Source organism: Dendronephthya gigantea, unplaced genomic scaffold (assembly GCF_004324835.1).
Source record: "Dendronephthya gigantea isolate DGI-Jeju-01 unplaced genomic scaffold, DenGig_1.0 000016F, whole genome shotgun sequence".
NCBI lineage: Eukaryota > Metazoa > Cnidaria > Anthozoa > Malacalcyonacea > Nephtheidae > Dendronephthya > Dendronephthya gigantea.
In genome coordinates this window covers 2,278,186-2,297,820 of record NW_021163026.1, presented here as the reverse complement: position 1 = coordinate 2,297,820, position 19,635 = coordinate 2,278,186, and the positions used below count along the sequence as shown (strand labels likewise).

General features: G+C 38.4%; 4 protein-coding genes across 5 annotated transcripts; 3 read left to right on the top strand and 1 right to left on the bottom strand.

The window, feature by feature from the left end:
* Positions 1–461: 461 nt before the first annotated feature.
* On the top strand, positions 462–4,118 carry LOC114520405 (coiled-coil domain-containing protein 157-like). Its single transcript, XM_028540654.1, has 9 exons — positions 462–728; positions 886–1,066; positions 1,155–1,938; positions 2,036–2,226; positions 2,398–2,574; positions 2,751–2,907; positions 3,152–3,306; positions 3,391–3,485; positions 3,561–4,118. The coding sequence occupies exons 1-9, from the start codon at positions 484–486 to the stop codon at positions 3,934–3,936; spliced, it is 2,361 nt and encodes a 786-aa protein (XP_028396455.1). The 5' UTR covers positions 462–483; the 3' UTR covers positions 3,937–4,118.
* Positions 4,119–4,495: 377 nt separating this feature from the next.
* On the bottom strand, positions 4,496–6,720 carry LOC114520743 (receptor-type tyrosine-protein phosphatase delta-like). 2 transcript variants are annotated; one of them, XR_003686714.1, is made up of 6 exons: positions 6,435–6,720; positions 6,073–6,214; positions 5,717–6,001; positions 5,354–5,638; positions 5,002–5,234; positions 4,496–4,906 (listed from the first exon to the last, which is right to left on the bottom strand). XR_003686714.1 is itself a non-coding variant. In XM_028541081.1 (5 exons), exons 1-5 carry the CDS (start codon positions 6,597–6,599, stop codon positions 5,197–5,199), a joined length of 915 nt encoding a protein of 304 aa, XP_028396882.1. In that variant the 5' UTR covers positions 6,600–6,720; the 3' UTR covers positions 4,496–5,196. The 2 variants fall into 2 exon arrangements, 1 of the variants encoding a protein (XP_028396882.1); XM_028541081.1 differs by having other exon boundaries at positions 4,496–5,234.
* A 102-nt stretch (positions 6,721–6,822) lies between these two features.
* On the top strand, positions 6,823–11,982 carry LOC114520740 (probable ATP-dependent RNA helicase DDX52). Its single transcript, XM_028541079.1, has 18 exons — positions 6,823–7,573; positions 7,836–8,037; positions 8,151–8,254; positions 8,364–8,452; positions 8,618–8,714; positions 8,806–8,886; positions 8,989–9,051; positions 9,125–9,236; positions 9,378–9,520; positions 9,603–9,736; positions 9,829–9,919; positions 9,995–10,117; positions 10,411–10,446; positions 10,521–10,635; positions 10,887–10,962; positions 11,044–11,115; positions 11,198–11,290; positions 11,486–11,982. The coding sequence occupies exons 1-18, from the start codon at positions 7,433–7,435 to the stop codon at positions 11,550–11,552; spliced, it is 1,839 nt and encodes a 612-aa protein (XP_028396880.1). The 5' UTR covers positions 6,823–7,432; the 3' UTR covers positions 11,553–11,982.
* Positions 11,983–12,558: 576 nt separating this feature from the next.
* LOC114520739 lies at positions 12,559–18,140 on the top strand. The gene is made up of 10 exons (XM_028541078.1): positions 12,559–12,870; positions 13,835–14,484; positions 14,744–14,899; positions 15,098–15,234; positions 15,342–15,732; positions 15,811–15,943; positions 16,068–16,360; positions 16,525–16,713; positions 16,830–16,895; positions 17,090–18,140. The coding sequence occupies exons 1-10, from the start codon at positions 12,630–12,632 to the stop codon at positions 17,204–17,206; spliced, it is 2,373 nt and encodes a 790-aa protein (XP_028396879.1). The 5' UTR covers positions 12,559–12,629; the 3' UTR covers positions 17,207–18,140.
* Positions 18,141–19,635: the final 1,495 nt, after the last annotated feature.

Below are 19,635 nucleotides of genomic sequence, written 5' to 3'. Positions count from 1 at the left end.
AGAACCTTGTGTATAAAGTATACACCGAATACCCTGGGGCTCTCACACCCACCAAGGTTGGCGTCTAGATCTCTAAGGATAGTCCAGTTTAACTTCATTACTTGAGAAACTATTGCAGAAATGAATATTAGTTACATTGAAACACTACGTCTAGCACCCTCTCGCTTAGTTCAAAGAAATATTTGCTAAAAATAATAGACATTTTTGAGAACTGTACTCTCCAAATACTCTCCATACATTCACCCCTTTTGTATCACCAGTTGATAAGTAATAGAGATCAGTGGTCGTCATAGTAAAATGTATAACAAGCAAGTTCTTTAGAGAAGTGAATGAAATATTCTTCACAAAAACGATTGGAAATGCTGATAAAAAGATCCAAATTGAATGATTAAATGTAGCATTAGGTTTTGTTGTTATTAATCTTTTATTGTCAAGCTTCCAGCACGAGAAGTTTAGGGAAATTAAAGGTATATCTCATCAAAGATGGCTCACTTGCTTGGAAGTCGAAATTGTCTTGAGAGTTTAGCGATAGATATTGTGGATGTTCACGAAACGATTACGGATATTTTTGGTCGAGTTGGTCCAGTAAAGTTCCCGTCCTGGAAATATCCGGACAAGGCATCGTGTGATTTGGATATAAACAAACTTTTAGCGAGATATTGCTTTTCAAAGGATGAAGACCACTCGAAGCTGTCACATATTATTTTGTTTGAGCTGCTCATTGACAGGTAGCGTATGTCTCCGTTAAAACAGAAACAGACAGCATATAGTTGGGCAAGTCTAGCTGCCATCCAGGGATCAGTGCATGAATTCTTTGTCAAACTATTTGCTTCCTTTCCTGTTGCCAACATTTAATTGGTTTGAAATTGCTTCCATTTCACTCAGGTTGGTTCTCTTGATGCAAGCAATGTCATCTTTTTGTAATCATCTTCTAAGTGCAACCGAAACTAACCGTCCCGGTACTGCAAAGTCTGTTGGCTCAGCGATGTCTGTTGGTTTAGTTGCGAAGAAATTTTGGAACAAGATGGCACATCTATACCATGTTGTTCAAAGAAAATTGACTGAGGTGTGAATGGATATTTATTTGTTGTCAAATAGAATTAAATCTTTAAATGTAGTTGAGATTAAGACTCCCAAAATTTCCTTTTCTACAGTCGGACAGTAAAGATAAGCAGTTAAGAAAATTGGAAATCACTGTTGCGGATATGAAACATGAACTTCATGGGTTTGTGAAGAAGTCGTCTTCTCACACCAGTCAAGTGAGGAATGAATTAAAGGACTATTCCAAGATAAGTTCCCAAACTGACGACACAAGCCTGGAAAGCTCAAGCCAAGATGATGATTTTAGTTTGGTTGCTCATGTTGGTGATGTGGATTTAAATGGAAAATGTAAAGATGGCCAAACACAAACCTATGACACTGCGTTTGTACCTTGCGAGGCATGCAGTCGAACGCAAGAGAATCTTATAGCAGTTGGACAAATGGTGATGAAAGTGTGCAAATCTCAGGGTCTTCCTTCCAATTTAGCAAAGCAAAAAAGGTTGCTTAAGCAGTCTTTGCTTGCTGCTGCGGACATTTCGCGATGGGCCGCCGAACAGAACCGAGATCTGTCAAGAATTAATGATCATCTTGACAACCTCTATGCACAAATCGACCCTCTTCAAGAGAAGTTGAATAAATCACGTGAAAGACGGAAAGCTCTTGAAGAACAGGTGAAAAGCCTTGAGGAAAGTGTGGAAAGTGAACGAGCTGAATCGCAGAGGATTTCTACAGAGTTGTCAGAAAAATTGACAGTTCTAACTCAGGAAATGAAGAGTTTGCAGAATAGGACTGATAAAGAGATACTAGATTTGAAGAAAGGAAAGGAACTTTTAGAAATTCGCATTGAAAAAAGTGAACTGGAACTCAAAGATTCTGTTGCAAGCAAGTCCAAACTTGGTGAGAATTATAATGGTTGTTTTTTAATTTTGTAGGCAGGTTGGTTTCATATGTTATGCAGGATTCAAGCTGATGTAGTTTTTTCTTTCTGTTTCAGAGTCCCAGTGTGAGCATCTCAAGGCTGGTCTTGAAAAAGAACGGTCAGAAACGATAAAGTTGCAGAAAATGAATGAAGATTTGGAAATGACAAAGCAAACTTTGGTTGACCTGAAGAGCAGACTGGAAAAAACAACGTTGGAACTTGGCAAGATGCAAGCGAAGAATAAAACCCTTTCACAACATGATCAAGTGAGTTGTTTGTGTGTTTTTTCTGAGCCAGATATTTTGGATTTCCTTAGAATGTGCATTCCCCTAGACTTGCATGTCAGAGTGGGTGCAAGATGGTATTACAAACTTGGGTATTAGTTCAAAACTTTTATTTTTCATAGACATATTTTTGATGCATATACGCTTCTTAAGGTCCTTCAAAGTAAACAAGATGCTCTACTTCAACGTATTGATGAACTGGACCAGGACTGTGAGGAACTCAGAGAGAAAGTGATGGATATTGAGGGTGAGAGAGATGAACTGAGGGATATCTTAGATGAAACAAAGATACAAAGTGGGAAACTCCAAGAAGAGTTGACAGAAAAACAGGTAAAAAATGAAGGTTGCAACCTTCTGCATGAAGCATGGTACTTCATATGAATATAGTTTGGTCAAACTATATCTTCCTTATGTATAGTACTGTGTATTTGCCTAAATATCTAATAATCGCACAGATGTGTGTAGTTATTCTTGAAGAAATGACAACCACAGCATCCATATTACAGGGTCAGATTGATCACATCAACGCTGAGAGAAACGATTTGTCCACGACGATCGAGGGTTTGCAAACAGATGTTCAAAGATTACGACATGAACTGGAGTTGAACGAGGAGAAAATACAGATGATGGTGCAGTATCCTGGTGATGGTCTTAACAGTGAAGGTTGGTATGATCAACATCAACTAGGGTATACAGGGGTGGATGGTACCTTAACATTCTCTTTTGAGGAGCCTGGCGTAATTAGGTGCTCTAAAGCAATTTAGAAGGGTAGTAAATAAAGCTGTCCTGTTATCTGCTATGAATGGGCTTTGATTCGTAGTACCTCTATATAGGGAGAACTCTTCCGAGCTTGTCTGATCTAAATCTAATCTAATCTAATCTGTTCTTTATTGACTGATCCGTATAGTTTTGGATAATCCTTTGGCGATCTCTCGGGAAATGGAGAAACAAATAGCATTGAATAATATTCGCATTGCCATGTTGGAAGAGCAGAACAAGAAACTGAGACATTCCATCGAAAAACTGAGCAATGTTCAGGAAGAAGTGAAACCTTTCAGAGAGGTCAGTGGAGGGTGGTCTATTCTAGTTTGAGATATCTTTTTCAGGTAGTTCAGACACAAACCACAATGATCATTCTACTTCCAGGTGGAGGAGCCAGTGTTGCTCTGGAGCGCAAATGAAGGTTCAGGACACAACAGAAAGAACAAGACAAGTATTCCTAATCGCTCAACACTTGCGAGGTACGTATGTAGTTACTAGTATATAACCATCTCTCTTTGATTTTCAACATTTCCATCACACCTGGATCCTTCTAGGAGCCAGTCCGATTCCGAGAGTCGCGGTCATCGTACGGCGTCCACCAACGAGTCATTCCGACAAACGTCCGACAATTACCGACAGCCACGTCCACCCTCGAGCGCAAAACTAGAAAAACAGGAGAGTCGTGATCGAGTATTTGAACAGAGACAGGCCAGAGCTTTGAGCTCAAAACTTGCACACAGTGGAAGAAATGCCGCCAGGTTCGACGCCTGGACGCCGAACACGAACACGAACACTACGGCACGCGACGATGTAAGCACGACAAATTACGAACAAGTTGATACGTTTATCTGTGGTGGTTGTGATAAGATGTACACAACGCGAAAAGATTTGGACATACACAAATCATTTTGTTATGATTTGAAGAAGTAATATCCTTTCCGCAATTGATATGTAATGTCTTAATATGACACTGCTTAATTTACCGATCTCTCGGGCGTGGATCCCAATAAAAATCCCCTTGTGATTTAAATTAATTGTATATTATAAGATTGTACATAAATGTTTTCATCCACTGTTATCTTAATTGAAGCCAGTTTTCTTTCTCAAATGTAACGTGCTTGAGCAAATTAATACGGTTGTATTTACTCCCAACAAGAGTTCAGTTCTGGTGACCAGGTGTCCCCGTGTTCTGCCGCCTAATTTTTCTTCACTTTTTTTTGCCCGGAATTTTTTGTACTTGAGGACAGAATCCGAAACTAATTGAATACCCTCAACAAGGTTAGCTTGATATCTCAGTGAAAGAATTGGGTTAAAATTGAATTGACAAAGATTTACATTTCGTTGAAGAAATTACAATTTGCATTACTCGTGTATGTTCGCATTGCGTTCGTATATATAAACATTATCTAGTTCCGCGCTCGTTGGATCATTGTAGCCCTGGGTCTCCTCGCTCTCTATTTGAACATCCGTTGTGTGGATTTCATTTGAGATCATCGGTAGAGGATTCAGACTGTAGGGATCTTCCGGGATGTTTGAGGTATTGTATTGATATACAGCATGTTGTTGATCGTGTTCATTATGAATCATATTTGTCCCATAGGCTCCCTCGTTTTCTCCATTTGTTGCGTAAATCTGGTCTGATGGTAAGTTCGCAAATTGATCTTGCGTGGAGAACGTGAGGTTCACAGAGTTGCCATAAATATTTTGTTCTGTCAAAGTAATCGTTTGTTTTCGTACGTTTTCTAGATCATCGTAAAGATTCTCCGTAATCTGTTGGTTGGTGGAGTTGTAAAGAGTCTCCGCTGTTCGCGTCTCCTGATCGGGAAGTACAAGAACGGTTGGGTTGTTAGACTTGTAGCCATCGCTTGTTGACATTGTTAACTGAGAGCTGGTCAGTTTCCTACGGAGAAACAGCAATTCAATGAATTATTTTGACGCAGTTTCCATTTCAGAGAGCCAATCCTTGATATCACGAGAATCTGGTGGATTACCGACCTGAGTTTCCGGACAAAGTTCTTCAAAATAACACCTTTGACAGCAAGAATTACGACAAGGATAAAAGCCAAAAAGATAACACCACATGTTATTGCTATGATAAGCGACAAAGCGACACCTGGAATGAGACGAGAGCAAGATCAACGAGAAAGAACTGAGTGTGCCTCGTTTTCTACTCGTTATTCACATCACAATTTAACATTTACCTTCAGGTGCTGTGTACTCCAACACTCCTATATGTCAGAAAGAAAAAGATCACATTATAAACTGCACTATTTGATTCCTGGAACTTTCCTTCCGAGGAAAAAGAGTTCATTTTATTTCAAGCCTTTTAGTCGTCATGCTGACATACCACTTGTAGCTTGTCCCATTGGACCCAGTCCTTCTTTTGTTTGCGCCCGAATCTTGACGATCTGTTCAGAGCTGAAGTCTCTATCACTCAAGACATACCACGTCTTGGAACCCGGGAGAGTTGTTGTGTCCTTACACTCTCCGCTCGTGGCTGACAAGGGGAAACAAATGATGTAAGCAATGATAACACCATTTCTTTTATCCTCGTCTGGGGGAGTCCATGTAATATTCACAGCGTTTTCTCCCAGGAATTCGAACGATATACTCGTTGGTGACCCTGAGGGTGCTTAATAAACGAGAAAGAAGAATTTCCGTTAATTTCTATACACAACCCTTCACTTCAGTTAATTCTGAGATCTGTTACCTGTTTCAAGCGTCGTGAATTGTATCACTCGGGCTAGTCCTTCACCAAGCTCGCTCACCCCAGAAATCTCAACTCTGTATTCCGTGAACGGTCTGAGATTAGGAACAAGAACTTCAGCATTGGTCACACTCTCAAAGATCTTCTGTGAAGTCTTTCCTTGCGATGTTTTCCAATATCTGACGTAGTATTTCTGTATTCCCTCGTCTCCTGGGTCAGGAGTTGACCAGGATAGGATGGCGGAAGATGCCTGTTCCTTCGCGATGACTGTGGGATAATGTGGCAGTTCTAAAGATCAAGAATGAAATGACAGATTGCTATATTCATACGCTGTCATATCGAGCAAATCATCAACTTACGGTGTCCACATATATCAACTCTCATGCAAGCGACTCTCCCCCAATCCAGAGGAATATATCTCAGGAATTTTGCCCTGACAGCATTGTCTAATAATCTCGTTTGAACGTCGTCATTTCCAGAGGCAGTGTTGCCTTTGATTACCTGAAAAAAAAGCGTGCATTTGTAGTGTATGATTTAGTGAGCTCGCCAAATAGCAGAACTTTTGTCGCAGCTTTACGATTCTGAGAACGTTGGTTGTATTTCCTCAGAGTGTGACAGTTATCCTGATAACACCAAGTTTCTGACTCCTTGGTAGGATGAGTTGGCGGAATTACAAGAAGTTCTATGCTGTGGGAAACGACTTGAACCGAACGTTCCCTACCTGAGTACCATCCACTGAGGTATTCTTCCATTCACGACCATCCACGCTGTATTCCACCCTATATGACGTCACATATTCCAAACTCCTCACGCCTCCCAGGGTAGCGACCGCTGATACAAGATACAGACGTGGCAGTTCCACCTCTAAGTAATGTGTAAAGTCCATATTAATGACCTCCGGCAGACACCAGGCCCCTGTCGACTTGAGTCGTGCGTGGTGAGGTTTGTCATTGGTTCGATACGATGAAGAACTAAATGACCAATCCTGAACGAGCTTGTCAGCTGAGGATATGATTGGTCGCTTGCATACCTCACCTGGAAGTCAGAAGACAATTTCAACATGTGCATTGCACGTGAACACGTGTGGTCTCGCATGAAAGAGGGTCTGGAGATGAGTACAAGACTATTGCTCACATTGAACGGTAACGTCCTGATCGTGGCCACAACTGGTATCCCCCATTGTCTTATGGGTACAATCAACCAGTGATCCTTCGTTACCACTGCATGCCACACCGTCTAACCAGATGGTTCCAGTTCCTGGGTATTCATGATTAAACGCGCGTCCCTGCGCAAAACCTAGCTCTCTGCACACGACATCCTTGTTGTTACTATGGGAACTCCAACCGTTGCTGCAAACCGTGCCCCATTCCCCATTATGGTACACTTCAACGCGGCCTTCTAGAGGTATTATCGAACCTGCCAAGCGAATGCTTTTTTTGCCTAAAAGAGAAATAGAATTCTCCCTGATTGGAGTTGTAGACTGCACACCAAAGAGAGGGTGAAATTAGGGGGAAAAACCCTGTGTGCTTCACCCACCGACAAGCTTTAAATTCTTAGAAATATCTGACTTACCACGAGTGAGAAGAATGGAGCAAAATAGTACGCAAAAAAGAAGATATTTATGCCGAGAAGTATGCGCCATGAAAACGCGTGCGAAACGCGTCTTTTGGTTTTATTCAGGACCATATTACGTGACGTCATTCAGACGTCATAACCAGAATGCCTGGGAGAATGAAGTGGAGCTTACATGAAGTATTGATAAAATCCAATATGGTGGACGCATTTGATCTTTTTCGTCGTTTGAGTTTTGGAGCAAAATTCGACAAGAAAAGGGTTGAAAATAGTTTTAAAAGACTCGAGGTAAGTCCTAAGGTCTGTGTTTGTGTCTAGTTTATGTAATCTTTTCACCTGAATGGTTGTATTGTGTTAAAATATTTGTAAATAAAAAAATTTAGAGCTGAGAGATATACTGATTGTAGTCGAAACTCAGTTCATGGCTGATTAAAAGATCTAATATCGACCGTAGAATACTGCACTTGTACTCCTAGGAGTAGAACTAGGGGTTTGGGTAAATAAAAAGAAAGATGATGGACTCCAGATTTAATTCTCCGATTTCTTTCAGGGTGAAGATGAGAACGTGCTGGATGGGAAGCAGAATGTTGCTGATGCTGTCGACTTTTTTGGCTATAGAAACCTGAATGAAAACGCATCAGAACAGGTTGCTGTAGAGCAAGAAATTACTCAATATAAAACAAAGAAGAAAGTAAAAGATGGTGGACATGGTGAAGATGGTAACAAGAAGAGAGTTAAAAAGAGAAAGAGAGGTATATTATGTTATTACTGTAACGTTAAGAGCATTGAAGCTTTGGCTTAAAAACTTGCATTTATGGTCATACTCTTTGAGTTAATCTAATCAGATGTCTTAAATTAATCTTAGCTGTAGAGGAAAATGATCATTCAGAGTTGGTCTCCAAAGGGAAAAGTAGAAAAAAGAAAGAAAAACACAGCATTGAGAAACTATCTGAGTTACAGAGAGAGAAGGTTTGCAGTGAAATATGGCATCAACTAACTCTTGTGTTTATTTACTCATCATATGTGATAAAGTTAATCATTAGTAATCATTCGTGACAGACATTTCATTATCCTTTAGGTGAATGCTTTCAGAAATAAACATCACATTTATGTAAATGGTTCTGACATTCCTGATCCAATTGAATGTTTCACTGATCTTGATTCACAGTAAGTTCAATCTGGGACATCATAATAATCTTCACATACACTTTAATAGTTACCGGAAGTTCTGGAGTGTTACTGGCATGGAAGAGACCTTAAAGGGTTTCAAATTTAAAGGATTTCTTTCCATTTTAACCAAAGCTAATCATATAGTATTACTCTCTCCTCCAGGTATGCATTACCTCACTATCTTCTCAACAATGTTTTGGAGTCGGGTTATGCGCAGCCAACTCCAATTCAAATGCAAGCAATACCTTTACTATTACAGGTTTGTACGGTCTAAAAAGATCATGCAGTGGGGCTGTTAATATTTAAACTTTTTGTGCCGTTTTTCAACTAATTTTCTCATGTTTTCTTAGAACCGAGAGCTGTTGGCTTGTGCTCCAACTGGATCAGGGAAAACTGCTGCATTTATTCTGCCAATTTTGTATCACTTGAAAGTATGTTCATGTCTTAGTTACAACGTCCAATGCTTTTAAATTACTCATTCTTTATTCAGTTCTATTTACAATATTCAAAACAAGTTTCTCATTTCTTTTAAGGAACCAAGGAAATGTGGTTTTCGCTGTGTCGTTGTTTCACCCACAAGAGAACTAGCACAACAGGTATGATGGCACTGCTCCATTCATAATGAAGTCTTTTGCCTGACTGAATTGTTATTCCACCTTATTGTCACAGATCTATCGAGAGTTTTGTCGCTTGTCAAAAGGAAAGGCTTTGAGGATCCATATCCTAACAAAAGCAAAAGCAAATGCAAATAACTTTGGACCAAAATCCTCAAAACGTTTTGGTAAGAGCCTATAGTGAAATATGTAAACATACATGTAAATACATTAAGAGGCTTTGGTGAAATATTTAAACAGTTTATGCTGTTAAACTGTTTCCTTCTTCATGAAAACAACTTAGACATTTAACTGGTACTTTTCTTTAGATATTTTGGTCACAACCCCCAACAGACTGGTGCACATGCTGCAGCAGGACCCCCCTGCTGTCAATCTTGAAGGCGTTGAATGGTTGATTTTTGATGAAGCAGACAAACTCTTCGAAGAGGGGAAAGATGGCTTTAGAGATCAGGTGAGTTTAATACAATTAAAGAATGATCCTTTGATTGGAAACAGAAAATAAAAAGAGTTGCTTGTTTTACCATCTTGGTTAGATTGCTACAATATATCAAGCATGCTCCAACCCAAAGATCAGGAGGGGATTGTTTAGTGCAACTCTGTCAAATGGTATTGAGGAATGGACCAGAGTACACTTGGATAATGCAGTGAGAATTACTATAGGAGTAAGGTTAGTGCCTCAACAGGTCTATACCAGCTCCAGGTGTGTCTAGACTATTGGTCATTGGGTTTAAGGTTGCTTATATCTGTTCATATTTCTAGGAATTCAGCAACAGACACTGTTGAGCAAGAACTGTTGTTTGTTGGACAGGAATCTGGGAAACTTATTGCAATTCGAGATATTATCCAAAAGGTTCAAATCATTTTCTCTAATTTTGTAAATATTCTTATATTTTCGACTGCTTTAAATGTGCGTATTCTTATCCAGGGTTTTGAGCCTCCAATGTTAGTATTTGTGCAATCAAAAGACAGGGCGAAGGAACTTTTTCATGAATTGATTTACGATGGGATCAATGTGGATGTTATACACTCAGATAGGACACAGAGTCAGGTTAGATCATGATCAGGTTTTGAGCTGTTCTAAGATATTCAGTAGGTCCTGTCTTATCAATCCACTGTATTACTGGAGGTGAAAAACTGGAAATACCCTCCCACTCACTCACATTGTTATTTGAGGTGGAATTGCTTAATTTTTCACAGGTTTTAAACCTCTATATGGTAGTTGATGATAGCTAGGCTGGTCCTACCAATCTCTATGAAAGTTAAATTGTAATCTTGAACGTGGGTGTTGGGGAGATCAGTTGTTTTCATTTTCAATTATATCATGATCATTTATTTTTTCAGAGAGACAACATAGTGAAATGTTTTAGAACTGGAAAGGTTTGCTTCATCTAAATTTTGCTTTCCATAATTGATTTGTTGATAGCATTAGACATCTCTCCTTCTCCATTTAGATCTGGGTTTTGATATGTACAGAACTCATGGGCCGTGGTATCGACTTTAAGGGAGTGAATCTAGTCATCAATTATGATTTTCCAACGTCCAGTGTTGCATACATTCACAGAATTGGTAAATAAACTTTGGTGTGTTTTGTGAACTTGAACTTGGGGCTTATCCTCTCCCTAAACTGCTTAGGCTAGGATTGCTAGACACGCCGATTGATTTAGATAAAAGTTAGCACACATGCGTTGAGAATCCTGGTTTTAGATTTAGAAGGCAAGATTTTTCTTTCTGTACATGATTCTGTCTTGCATAAATTCGTTGTTGTTGGCAGTCGAGATCATAAGCACCTCACGTCTTGGTTGTAACTCAATGTTTAGGTCGAACTGGGCGAGCTGGGAGAACGGGAAAAGCTGTGACCTTCTTTACCGAAGACGATGTTGTGAACTTGAGAAGGTAGTGTGGTTAAATTGTGATCCTTGTGGATTAATTCTCCTAGATTAGTACCAACCATGACCACAATATTTTTCTTTCTAGCATAGCAAATGTTATCAAATCGTCTGGCGGGGAGGTTCCTGACTGGATGTTGCAGATCAAGAAGGCACCAAGGTATGAGAAGATGAACATTTCAGGGTTTCATCATTTTTGAACTCGTCCAACTAACCAGCTATCAATATCTGGACTGTTTTAGAAAATCGAAGCAGAAGCTTTCGAAAGTTCCGGTGAAGCGATCCAGCATTAAGACTGTGACAAAATACGATTTGAACAAAGCGAAAAAGAGAAGGTATGTTGACAGCCTGTCCCTAAACGAGTTTGAATCAGTTCAAGGGAAAGTGACATAGCGTATGATTCAAGAGAAAGAAGAAAGTTTATACATACAGGAGAGAAAAACTTGAAGTAATTCTTTTCTAATCAGCAGGAAGGAAGCCGGCTATATCGTGAGGATACAGTGAATCTGACTTTCTCGTTTTGCTTTTAGAGAGATGATTAAGAGTTCGAAACGAAAAGGAAAGACGAAGACAGAAGATGACAGTTACCAAGAATGAAGAATATTGAGCTGTGAATAACCCATTGCAGACAGTGAAAAACACTGTCAACACATTTCGTTGCAAGATAGGATTTATATGTAATTTGCATTCGTAGAAGCGACTCTCCGGCCGGAAGTGTTTTGAGGTGAACCTACAACTCTATTAGAAAATTTTGTAATTAACCAATGTACGCAGTTGACAAGTCCATAAATGACGAATTGGGTTTAGGAGTATGAGAGAAAAGTGAGAAATTAGTAAATACAGACACATCAGTTTTTCACTCGTAATCATTTTTTAAAAAATTCATCACATGATGACATGCCATTAGGTGGTCTTATATCACATGACAAATTACGTTTCAAACATGTTGCATTGCCTCACCCGTAAAAATGTGAAATTCTAATTTCAATACATCGAAAAGTAGTATGCCTTTGCATTCGGAAATGACCGGAAGAGTTTGTTTTCCAAACTGTGACTAAAATATGCCCCGTTTTCGCCAGTGGCGGCGCCAGGTCTGAAAATTTGGGGGGGCATTTGAGGGGCAAATTAATATTTTGGGGGGGCAAAATCCTTCAAACAGAAATCCATAAACCGGTGTGTAATAGATTACGATGTGTCAACAATTGACAGTCACGCCCATTTTATCCTGTAGCTATTTTGTATTTCAATTTATTACTATTAAATATTATCTTTTACGGCAATAATTTCCGCAGACATTTGAGAAAGGGGGGGCAAAATGGGGGGGCAGAAAAAAATATGGGGGGGCATTTGCCCCCCCTTGCCCCCCCTTGGCGCCGCCACTGGTTTTCGCAGATTATTCAAAGCAATGGTTTTACTGCACAAAATTTAACCATCCTGTTCATGATTTTGTGTTTAAAACTATGATAAAACTGAGAAATGGAACCGTTAGAAAATTTTAAAAGGGAATGTCTCGGAACGAACGACGAACCTATTTCCGCCTTTGAGATATGCGTTTGAAAAAATTGTGGAATTTGACAGGGGGGCTCTGAGCGCGGACGAAGGGCGCGAGATTAGTGAAGGCAGTGAAGGAGAGAGAAGAAACGTCTAAGGAGTTAATTTTCACTTCTTGTAAAAATGGCTCCAACTGGCGAAAACAAACCATTTGAAGGCCTTGGAAAGGAACCAATAAGTCGCATTGATGACTTAGATTCGGCAGTCACCGTAAGCAGGCCTTTGCAGCGAGTAAAGAGCGTGAATTTTACTGCTGTTTATCGCACAGCAAAATGCCTCGCTAGTGCGACCAAGGAAAATGACGACGATAACGGCGAAACATCGAAAATGGAGATGGATATTCCTGAGTCGTACTTGGCAGAAGGTAAACTATGTTATGTTAAGACTTTTTACCAGCATTTTTCCGTTTATCTGCGTTTTAATTTTGCTATAAGTCTGGAGAGGAAGAAGCCATTCCGCCATTGTAAAATGTAAACACTTTCCAAACTTCGGTTTTTTTAAACCGTTTTTTGCTCTAAAGTTTTGAGAAATTTTAGCTTTTATGGCCAACGGCTCTTATATTGTACTATTTAGAAGAGAATATTGGTCTAATAGACTTATTTTAACCTTTCTTTCTCGTTAAATGTGAACGATTTTGCTTGAATTTAAAACGACGTCATTGGCGGCGACTGGCGCACCTTCATGTTTTGATTCGAAAGAATTCAATGATATCGTTCATATTTTTAGGAATTTGAATACCAAAGTGAATAAATAGGTTCCAAAGTTGCCGAATTCGTGTTTTTTGTATTGTACAGTTTTGAGAATTGTACAATTTTTGCAAGTTTTTTTTACTTTCGTTTTACGAATATTTCTGATGTAATGGTGTTTCGTTGAACAGTTCTATTCTCATTAGAATGCACAACTGTAACAAACTATTAGATCGAATATGAGTATACCAATATTAGTGATGGTTCAAATTGTAAATATGATAGATTTCTAGAAATATGACAGGTTTCCTATTTTCTTGTATATATACATGTGGTGGAAACATGTATTAGTTAATTATTAACTTTTTACTGATAACTGTATATACGTGTTATTTGGAAATACTGCTAAACCCTAAATGAAAATTATTATCAAATATGCAATTCTAGGATTTTAAATCTTTTTCATTGTACATTTTTACCCCAACGTAACGTATGTATTTTCGCAAGTCGGCAAATCTTTTTTTGTCATCTACGCGTTTAGATTGCGATTTGCTATTTTGTGAAATTGAAATCATGTGCAATAGAAAAATATGAATTTTCTTTTTTGTAAAGTCATTCATTCCATTATATTGCTCTTTTTAGGAGGTGATTTTCAGTATGTTTTTCCACAAACCACAAACGATAGCCTTTGTGGGGTTGATGATGATTCGGTGTTTCCGCTTCAACCGGATTGTTTAACCCACATGACAACAACAAAAGGAGTTTCAAAATCATGGAAGTCCAGTGGGAAAGGAAAAAAGCGGAAGAAAAAAAAACATGGCAACAAACGATCAAGCCATAAAAAATATCGATCAGACATTCATATGGTTTCCGCTTCAGAAACATTAACAAACAGTGATTTAAAAAATGAAGATGAAAAACCATTTGACTTTGCTGGTGCGAGCATGGTTGTCAATAGCAACCTTTGTACCCACCATAATAAATATACTACAGGTCAGGGGAATCATAACACAGGTGCAAAAGGTGGTTGCATCACTAAAAAACCAGCTCCAAGTACAAGAACAAATGGAAATGTTTGTTGTACACATTATCAAACATCAAAAGGAGGTGCAGTTGGTGGTGGTAACGGTGCTGGTGATGATGGTGATGATGGTGATGATGAAGGTGGAGGGAGGCATGCTAGGAAGTTGCATGATCATGAACCTTGCAGCTATTGTCGGCAGCAACAAACAGCGACTAGTTCTCAGAGGATAGGTGTGGCCAGCCCTTTGGGTGAATCAAAAGACCAAGAGGTGAGCTGTTCATGTTGAACATGGTTTAAATAATAAATTTGATTATTTTGATCCAAATGGTCCAATGGACTCATTGATGAAACTGATGTCTTCACTAGATACTCACTCAGTCTTACATGTCTTTTTAAATCTCATAGATACCCAATCAGTCTTACGTTCACAGTGACCTAAATTTTTTACTGTATCAATTTACACAAAACAATGTTTTTGTGCTGGGCTAACTTATTCTTGGTGAGTGATAAGTGATTTTGCTTTTTAGATGGTCTCAGTTGTAAATGAGCCGCGGCAAAATGTCGGACAACCTGAACAACAAGCGCAAGGTGTTAACCCCACCAAACAACTTATAGTGGTAATGAATGTCAGTCTGAACCACTACAACTTTTGCAGCAAGAGACCTTGTATGAAATGCAGCAGGGTAAGCCTTCCCTTGTAATATTGAATGCTTGCTGTGCATGAAGATCATATTGTAACCATTAAATATATTTCATCATTTGTAATGGCAAAATAATTTGATAAAGATTACACAAAAAAATAGGTAGAATGAATAATTGATTGAGACATACTGCAGTTTCATAACCAATGCCATAATGTTTTCTAAATTTGTTCTCCAAAGGTTGAAACGACGCTGATCCAACACCATTTCGAAGAACAAAAAGGCATGTGCAAATGTCGAAAATGCCTTTTGTGGTTAAATGTTCTTCATTATCACAAAAAGATCTGCAAGTTTGCAGAATGTAAAGTCTGTGAGAGGTATATCAAATTATTGCTTCCTGATCATTTTTAGACTAAAACTTTTAAATCTAACTTCTAAGATTCAATAATTACATTCCCTCATGTGTTGATTCTTTTCCTTTTAGAGTGAATCTGCAGACTTTACCAAAACAAGCTGCAATTCCTGTGAAACCAACAACTACAATAAATGCTCAGCGGACAGCACAAACAACTGCAGTAAATGTTCAGCGGACAGCACAAACAACTGCAGTAAATGTTCAGCGGACAGCAGCAACAAATGTTCAACATTCCACTATAAATGTTCAACAGAGTTCACCAAGTCTAGATCATGAAAGGATTGTTTGGAAAAGTGAAAGCATTGAAAATGTCACTCACTTCAAAGAAGATGTCCACTATTTGATGGCCAAAGATAGCTTTGATAAAGGAGGACATGGCGCTTTGTACAATGTGGAAATACTTGATCAAGTCAAGCAGTCTGTTTTTGGTTCATCGTGTGGAGAGTTTGTGGTTAAGAAGGTACATACTGAAAATGAAGTTTTAATGGTGTAGTTGTAAGCACCTAATTCATATTTACAGAATATTTTTTTATTCCAGGCTGATCAAGTGGGGGAGGATGAGAAAGCTGCTTTTGAGCAAACTTGGAAACATCCAAATTTTGTCAAGACGCACTTTGTTGTGCAAAAGGTTCATCCAAAGTCAGAATGTCTCATCTTCATGGAGAAGTGTGGTGCGTAGTATTGGTTTTTCATCGTTGTTGTCATAAAGAACTATTTTATGTGATCTGATCAATAAAATACTCACTAGCACTAAAAATACATCCTAAGTAGGTATATATTTTTCACGATTTATAGAACGTTCGCTCAAAGACTACCTGAAGGAGCTGTGTAACAAAGGAAAAACACTGGAATTATATGAGGCTATGTTCTACTGGTCTCAAACTCTGGATGCTCTCAAACATCTCCACCATTTTACACGTATCCCTTTGCTGCATAAAGATATCAAGGCTGAGAATGTGCTGCTCTCCATCCATGACAACCTGCTGAGGGTTAAACTTGGTGATTATGACACAGTGAAAAGATTGCACCACAGTTTCACCCCACCTGGTTTGCCCGTCAAGGGTACACATGGGCTTATTTCACCAGAGGTGATTACCTAAGTTCATGTTTAGTAACTGACTATGTATTCTGGTTGTGTGGTCTGGAATAAAGTAAAATAAAACAAAGTACATTAGCAAATAGGAAGACACTTTTGAGTGACAGGTTAAGGTTGTCAGAAGAAATTTGACAAGATTTTCTCTCATGTTTGCAGGTCTTGCGGCTGGAGCCACATGGCCGGCCTTCTGACATATGGAATATGGCAATGTTCCTTTTTCAACTGTTATTCCCTGTTGAATTCACCAAGATGCAAAGTGACATCAAAGACTTGTTGCTTTTGAAGGGCATTAACAGGTCTCTATTCAACTACAACGCTGAGCGGTTGGTCAAGAAATTCTTAGCTGTAAGTGAATATCCCATTTTTTTACAAATACTTGTCAAAAATGAAATTTCTAATGCCTAATTTCTGAAAAATGCTATCTAGAACATACATAAGTAATCTTCATGCATCATATTTAGGAAAAGCTTCCGTATTTGAGACAAATGGATGGTGGTCTTGCAGAAGTTATTCAACAGTGTTTGGAGGTAGGTGTCATGCAATATTTCACATTCTGTATTCTGAGACTAAATTAAGCATAATAGTTTAGAAAGTACATATTTAATTTCATAAATATACTCTCTTGCATCAGATATATCCTTGAAGTATACATCTAAAGTATTAAAATAAATCCAACCACATTAAATTATGTCTTCTAGTTCTAAAACAATTTTCTTTGCAGGAGGATCCAAGCAATCGCCCTACGGCAGCACAGCTTGTCAAACATCCTGCAGTCCACAAGTATTCCAGCATGAAAATCGATATGAAAGAATTGATTGGAAAAATTTGCCAGAATTAAAGACCTGATGACTAGGAAATGCCTTTCATTTGGGATAAAAAAATTGGGTAGTAATAAACACTTCATAAACACATAAACTTGTACTTTAGTTGTAGATGTGATGTAGAGTATGGGTGATACAATTGCACATATCCTCAGGTAAGATTTGAAGAACTTCGACGTTTCGAGAGTAATAGACCATTGAGTTTAGGTTACATGTGTGTGATTGTATAACTCACTTTAGAATTTAATTTACGATATATAACCTGCTTCGGTCAATATATAATAACCTATGTATTCAAGGTTGTAGCAAGCACATTATGCTTGGGATTGTAGCAAGCACATTATATACTTGGGATTGTAGCAAGCACGCAAGCACATTATACTTGGGATTATAGCAAGCACATTATACTTGGAATTGTAGCAAGCAAATTATACTTGGGAGTTTAGGGTTTGCTAGCAATATGGGCATGTTTTATTATAGTTGGGTGTTGTCATTATCAACTTCAGTAGTGTACTCTACCCACAACTTTAAATATAACCTAGGAGGGCACCCTTGCACCCTTTCTTAAATGTATGCACAACATGACCTGGTATAATATATGTAACCATTGTAACAGGGGAGTAGTGTGACCATTGCAATTGGCGAGGTGTAACACCAAAATTTTATCAATGAAAACATGTGGTACTTGTGCATCCAGAGAAAGCACATAACTATTTGGTCAGAAAAGTTTACCAATGCTGGTATGAAATCAGCAACAAACTTTGCATGCACCCCCCCCCTGCCCCTTTTCATGCTACTCCCCTGTTTTTGAGGGTTTTCCTCCGGGGCATCCCCGGTTTCCCTCATCAATATAATCAATATAACCAATAATTTATGTAACTAGGGTATCTTTCTTAAGTATCTTGCAATATGTAATAGTGACTGGTGATTTAAATATAGATTTAAAAAAATAAAATATGTTGTTCAAGTGTGTGATTTTTTCGCTGTCTCTGATTCGCCACAGCAAAAAAGAAATGAATCTGATTGGTTCAAATAAACAGATTCGAATTCGCAGAAATTAGCATAGTACACGCAACTCCTCTGATCTAAAATGTCTGTGGAGATCTGGAGCGCAATTCTCCCACCATTTTTGTTTTGGTTCGTTTGTTTGGTAAAGTCAATTGAGCAAAAGTACAAAACCTTTTCTCACAAACATCACATTCATAATCTTTCTCTCCAGTGTGTGTTCTGATTTCACAGAGATGACAAGGAAAGAAGTTGATAAATTCGTATTTAAATGTAAGTAATTTTATATTTTTAAAGCTCTAAGCTCTTTATAGCTACTGCATGTAGAAATATGACATCCATGCGAGAGAAAGCAGTTTAATTCAGGTGTGTGATACGTATATATAAAGTCTTTGTAACGGTAAAGTGAATGGATTATGATTTTTGAAGTTACTTGTTTTTCTTGAATGGGACAAAATCATTTCCAGTCATGCACTAAAACCTTAGCTAGTTCTTGCTGAAAAACTGGAATTATTGGTTGGGAATCTCCTATAATAAACCTGGTTGACCATCTTGTCAACCTAAATTTTTGCTAACTAGACCTTTCCCCTTTTAACTTTCTCGCAATGTGTGACAGTAGTTGATTATCAAGGTCAATTTGAGTTGTGATTTTGCCATGTTCAGGAGTGATTTAGTTTAACAAAGAAGCAAAAAGAATCGGCAAACTTTTCTTACAAAATCGCTTGTATATCGCAACTCAAAGTTGCTTGATAATCAACGACCATCACCCATTGCACACTTGAAAGCTAAAAGGAAAAAGGTTTATTGGCTGGGGGTGTTAACCATGGTGTCAAAACACTCTACACATCTCCCCTCCTGGTAGGGCCAGGCCTGTTTGGATACTATTGCATATAACATGAAATATGCCTATTTAGAACCATGGTTTACTGATTGGTCATGTGCAGAAAGGAAAAACATTCCTGGTTGATACAAGAATGATAAGAATTCTCAATTTTGACAAATAAATATAGGAATAAGCTTTGCCAAAGTGGCAAGGCTTGTGGGTCATAACCCTTGGGTCTTGGTTTTGATATCAAGCTAATTACCACTTAGATAAGGTAGAACTAAATTAAAAAACATTTTAGCATTTTAAATTCAAACGAATGCTAGCTTTGGATTGACTATAGCACATTGCATTGTAGAGGATGTGATGTAACTTAGTCCTAGATCTTAGCATGTTTGCATGGATTTCATTAAATACATATTGATAAGTGTCACAATTCTCTTCTACCAAACACTAGCTAAAACCCGTTCAATGCCTGTATTAGAACTTTCCTGAAGTTTTTTCATCTGTCAGCTCAAAAAACTAAACAGAAATGTCGAGCTTTGCGTAATGAAGAACTTCTGTAATGCAGTCTACGACCCTTGTGAAGGACAACTTAATTAAGTTGAACAGCGTGTT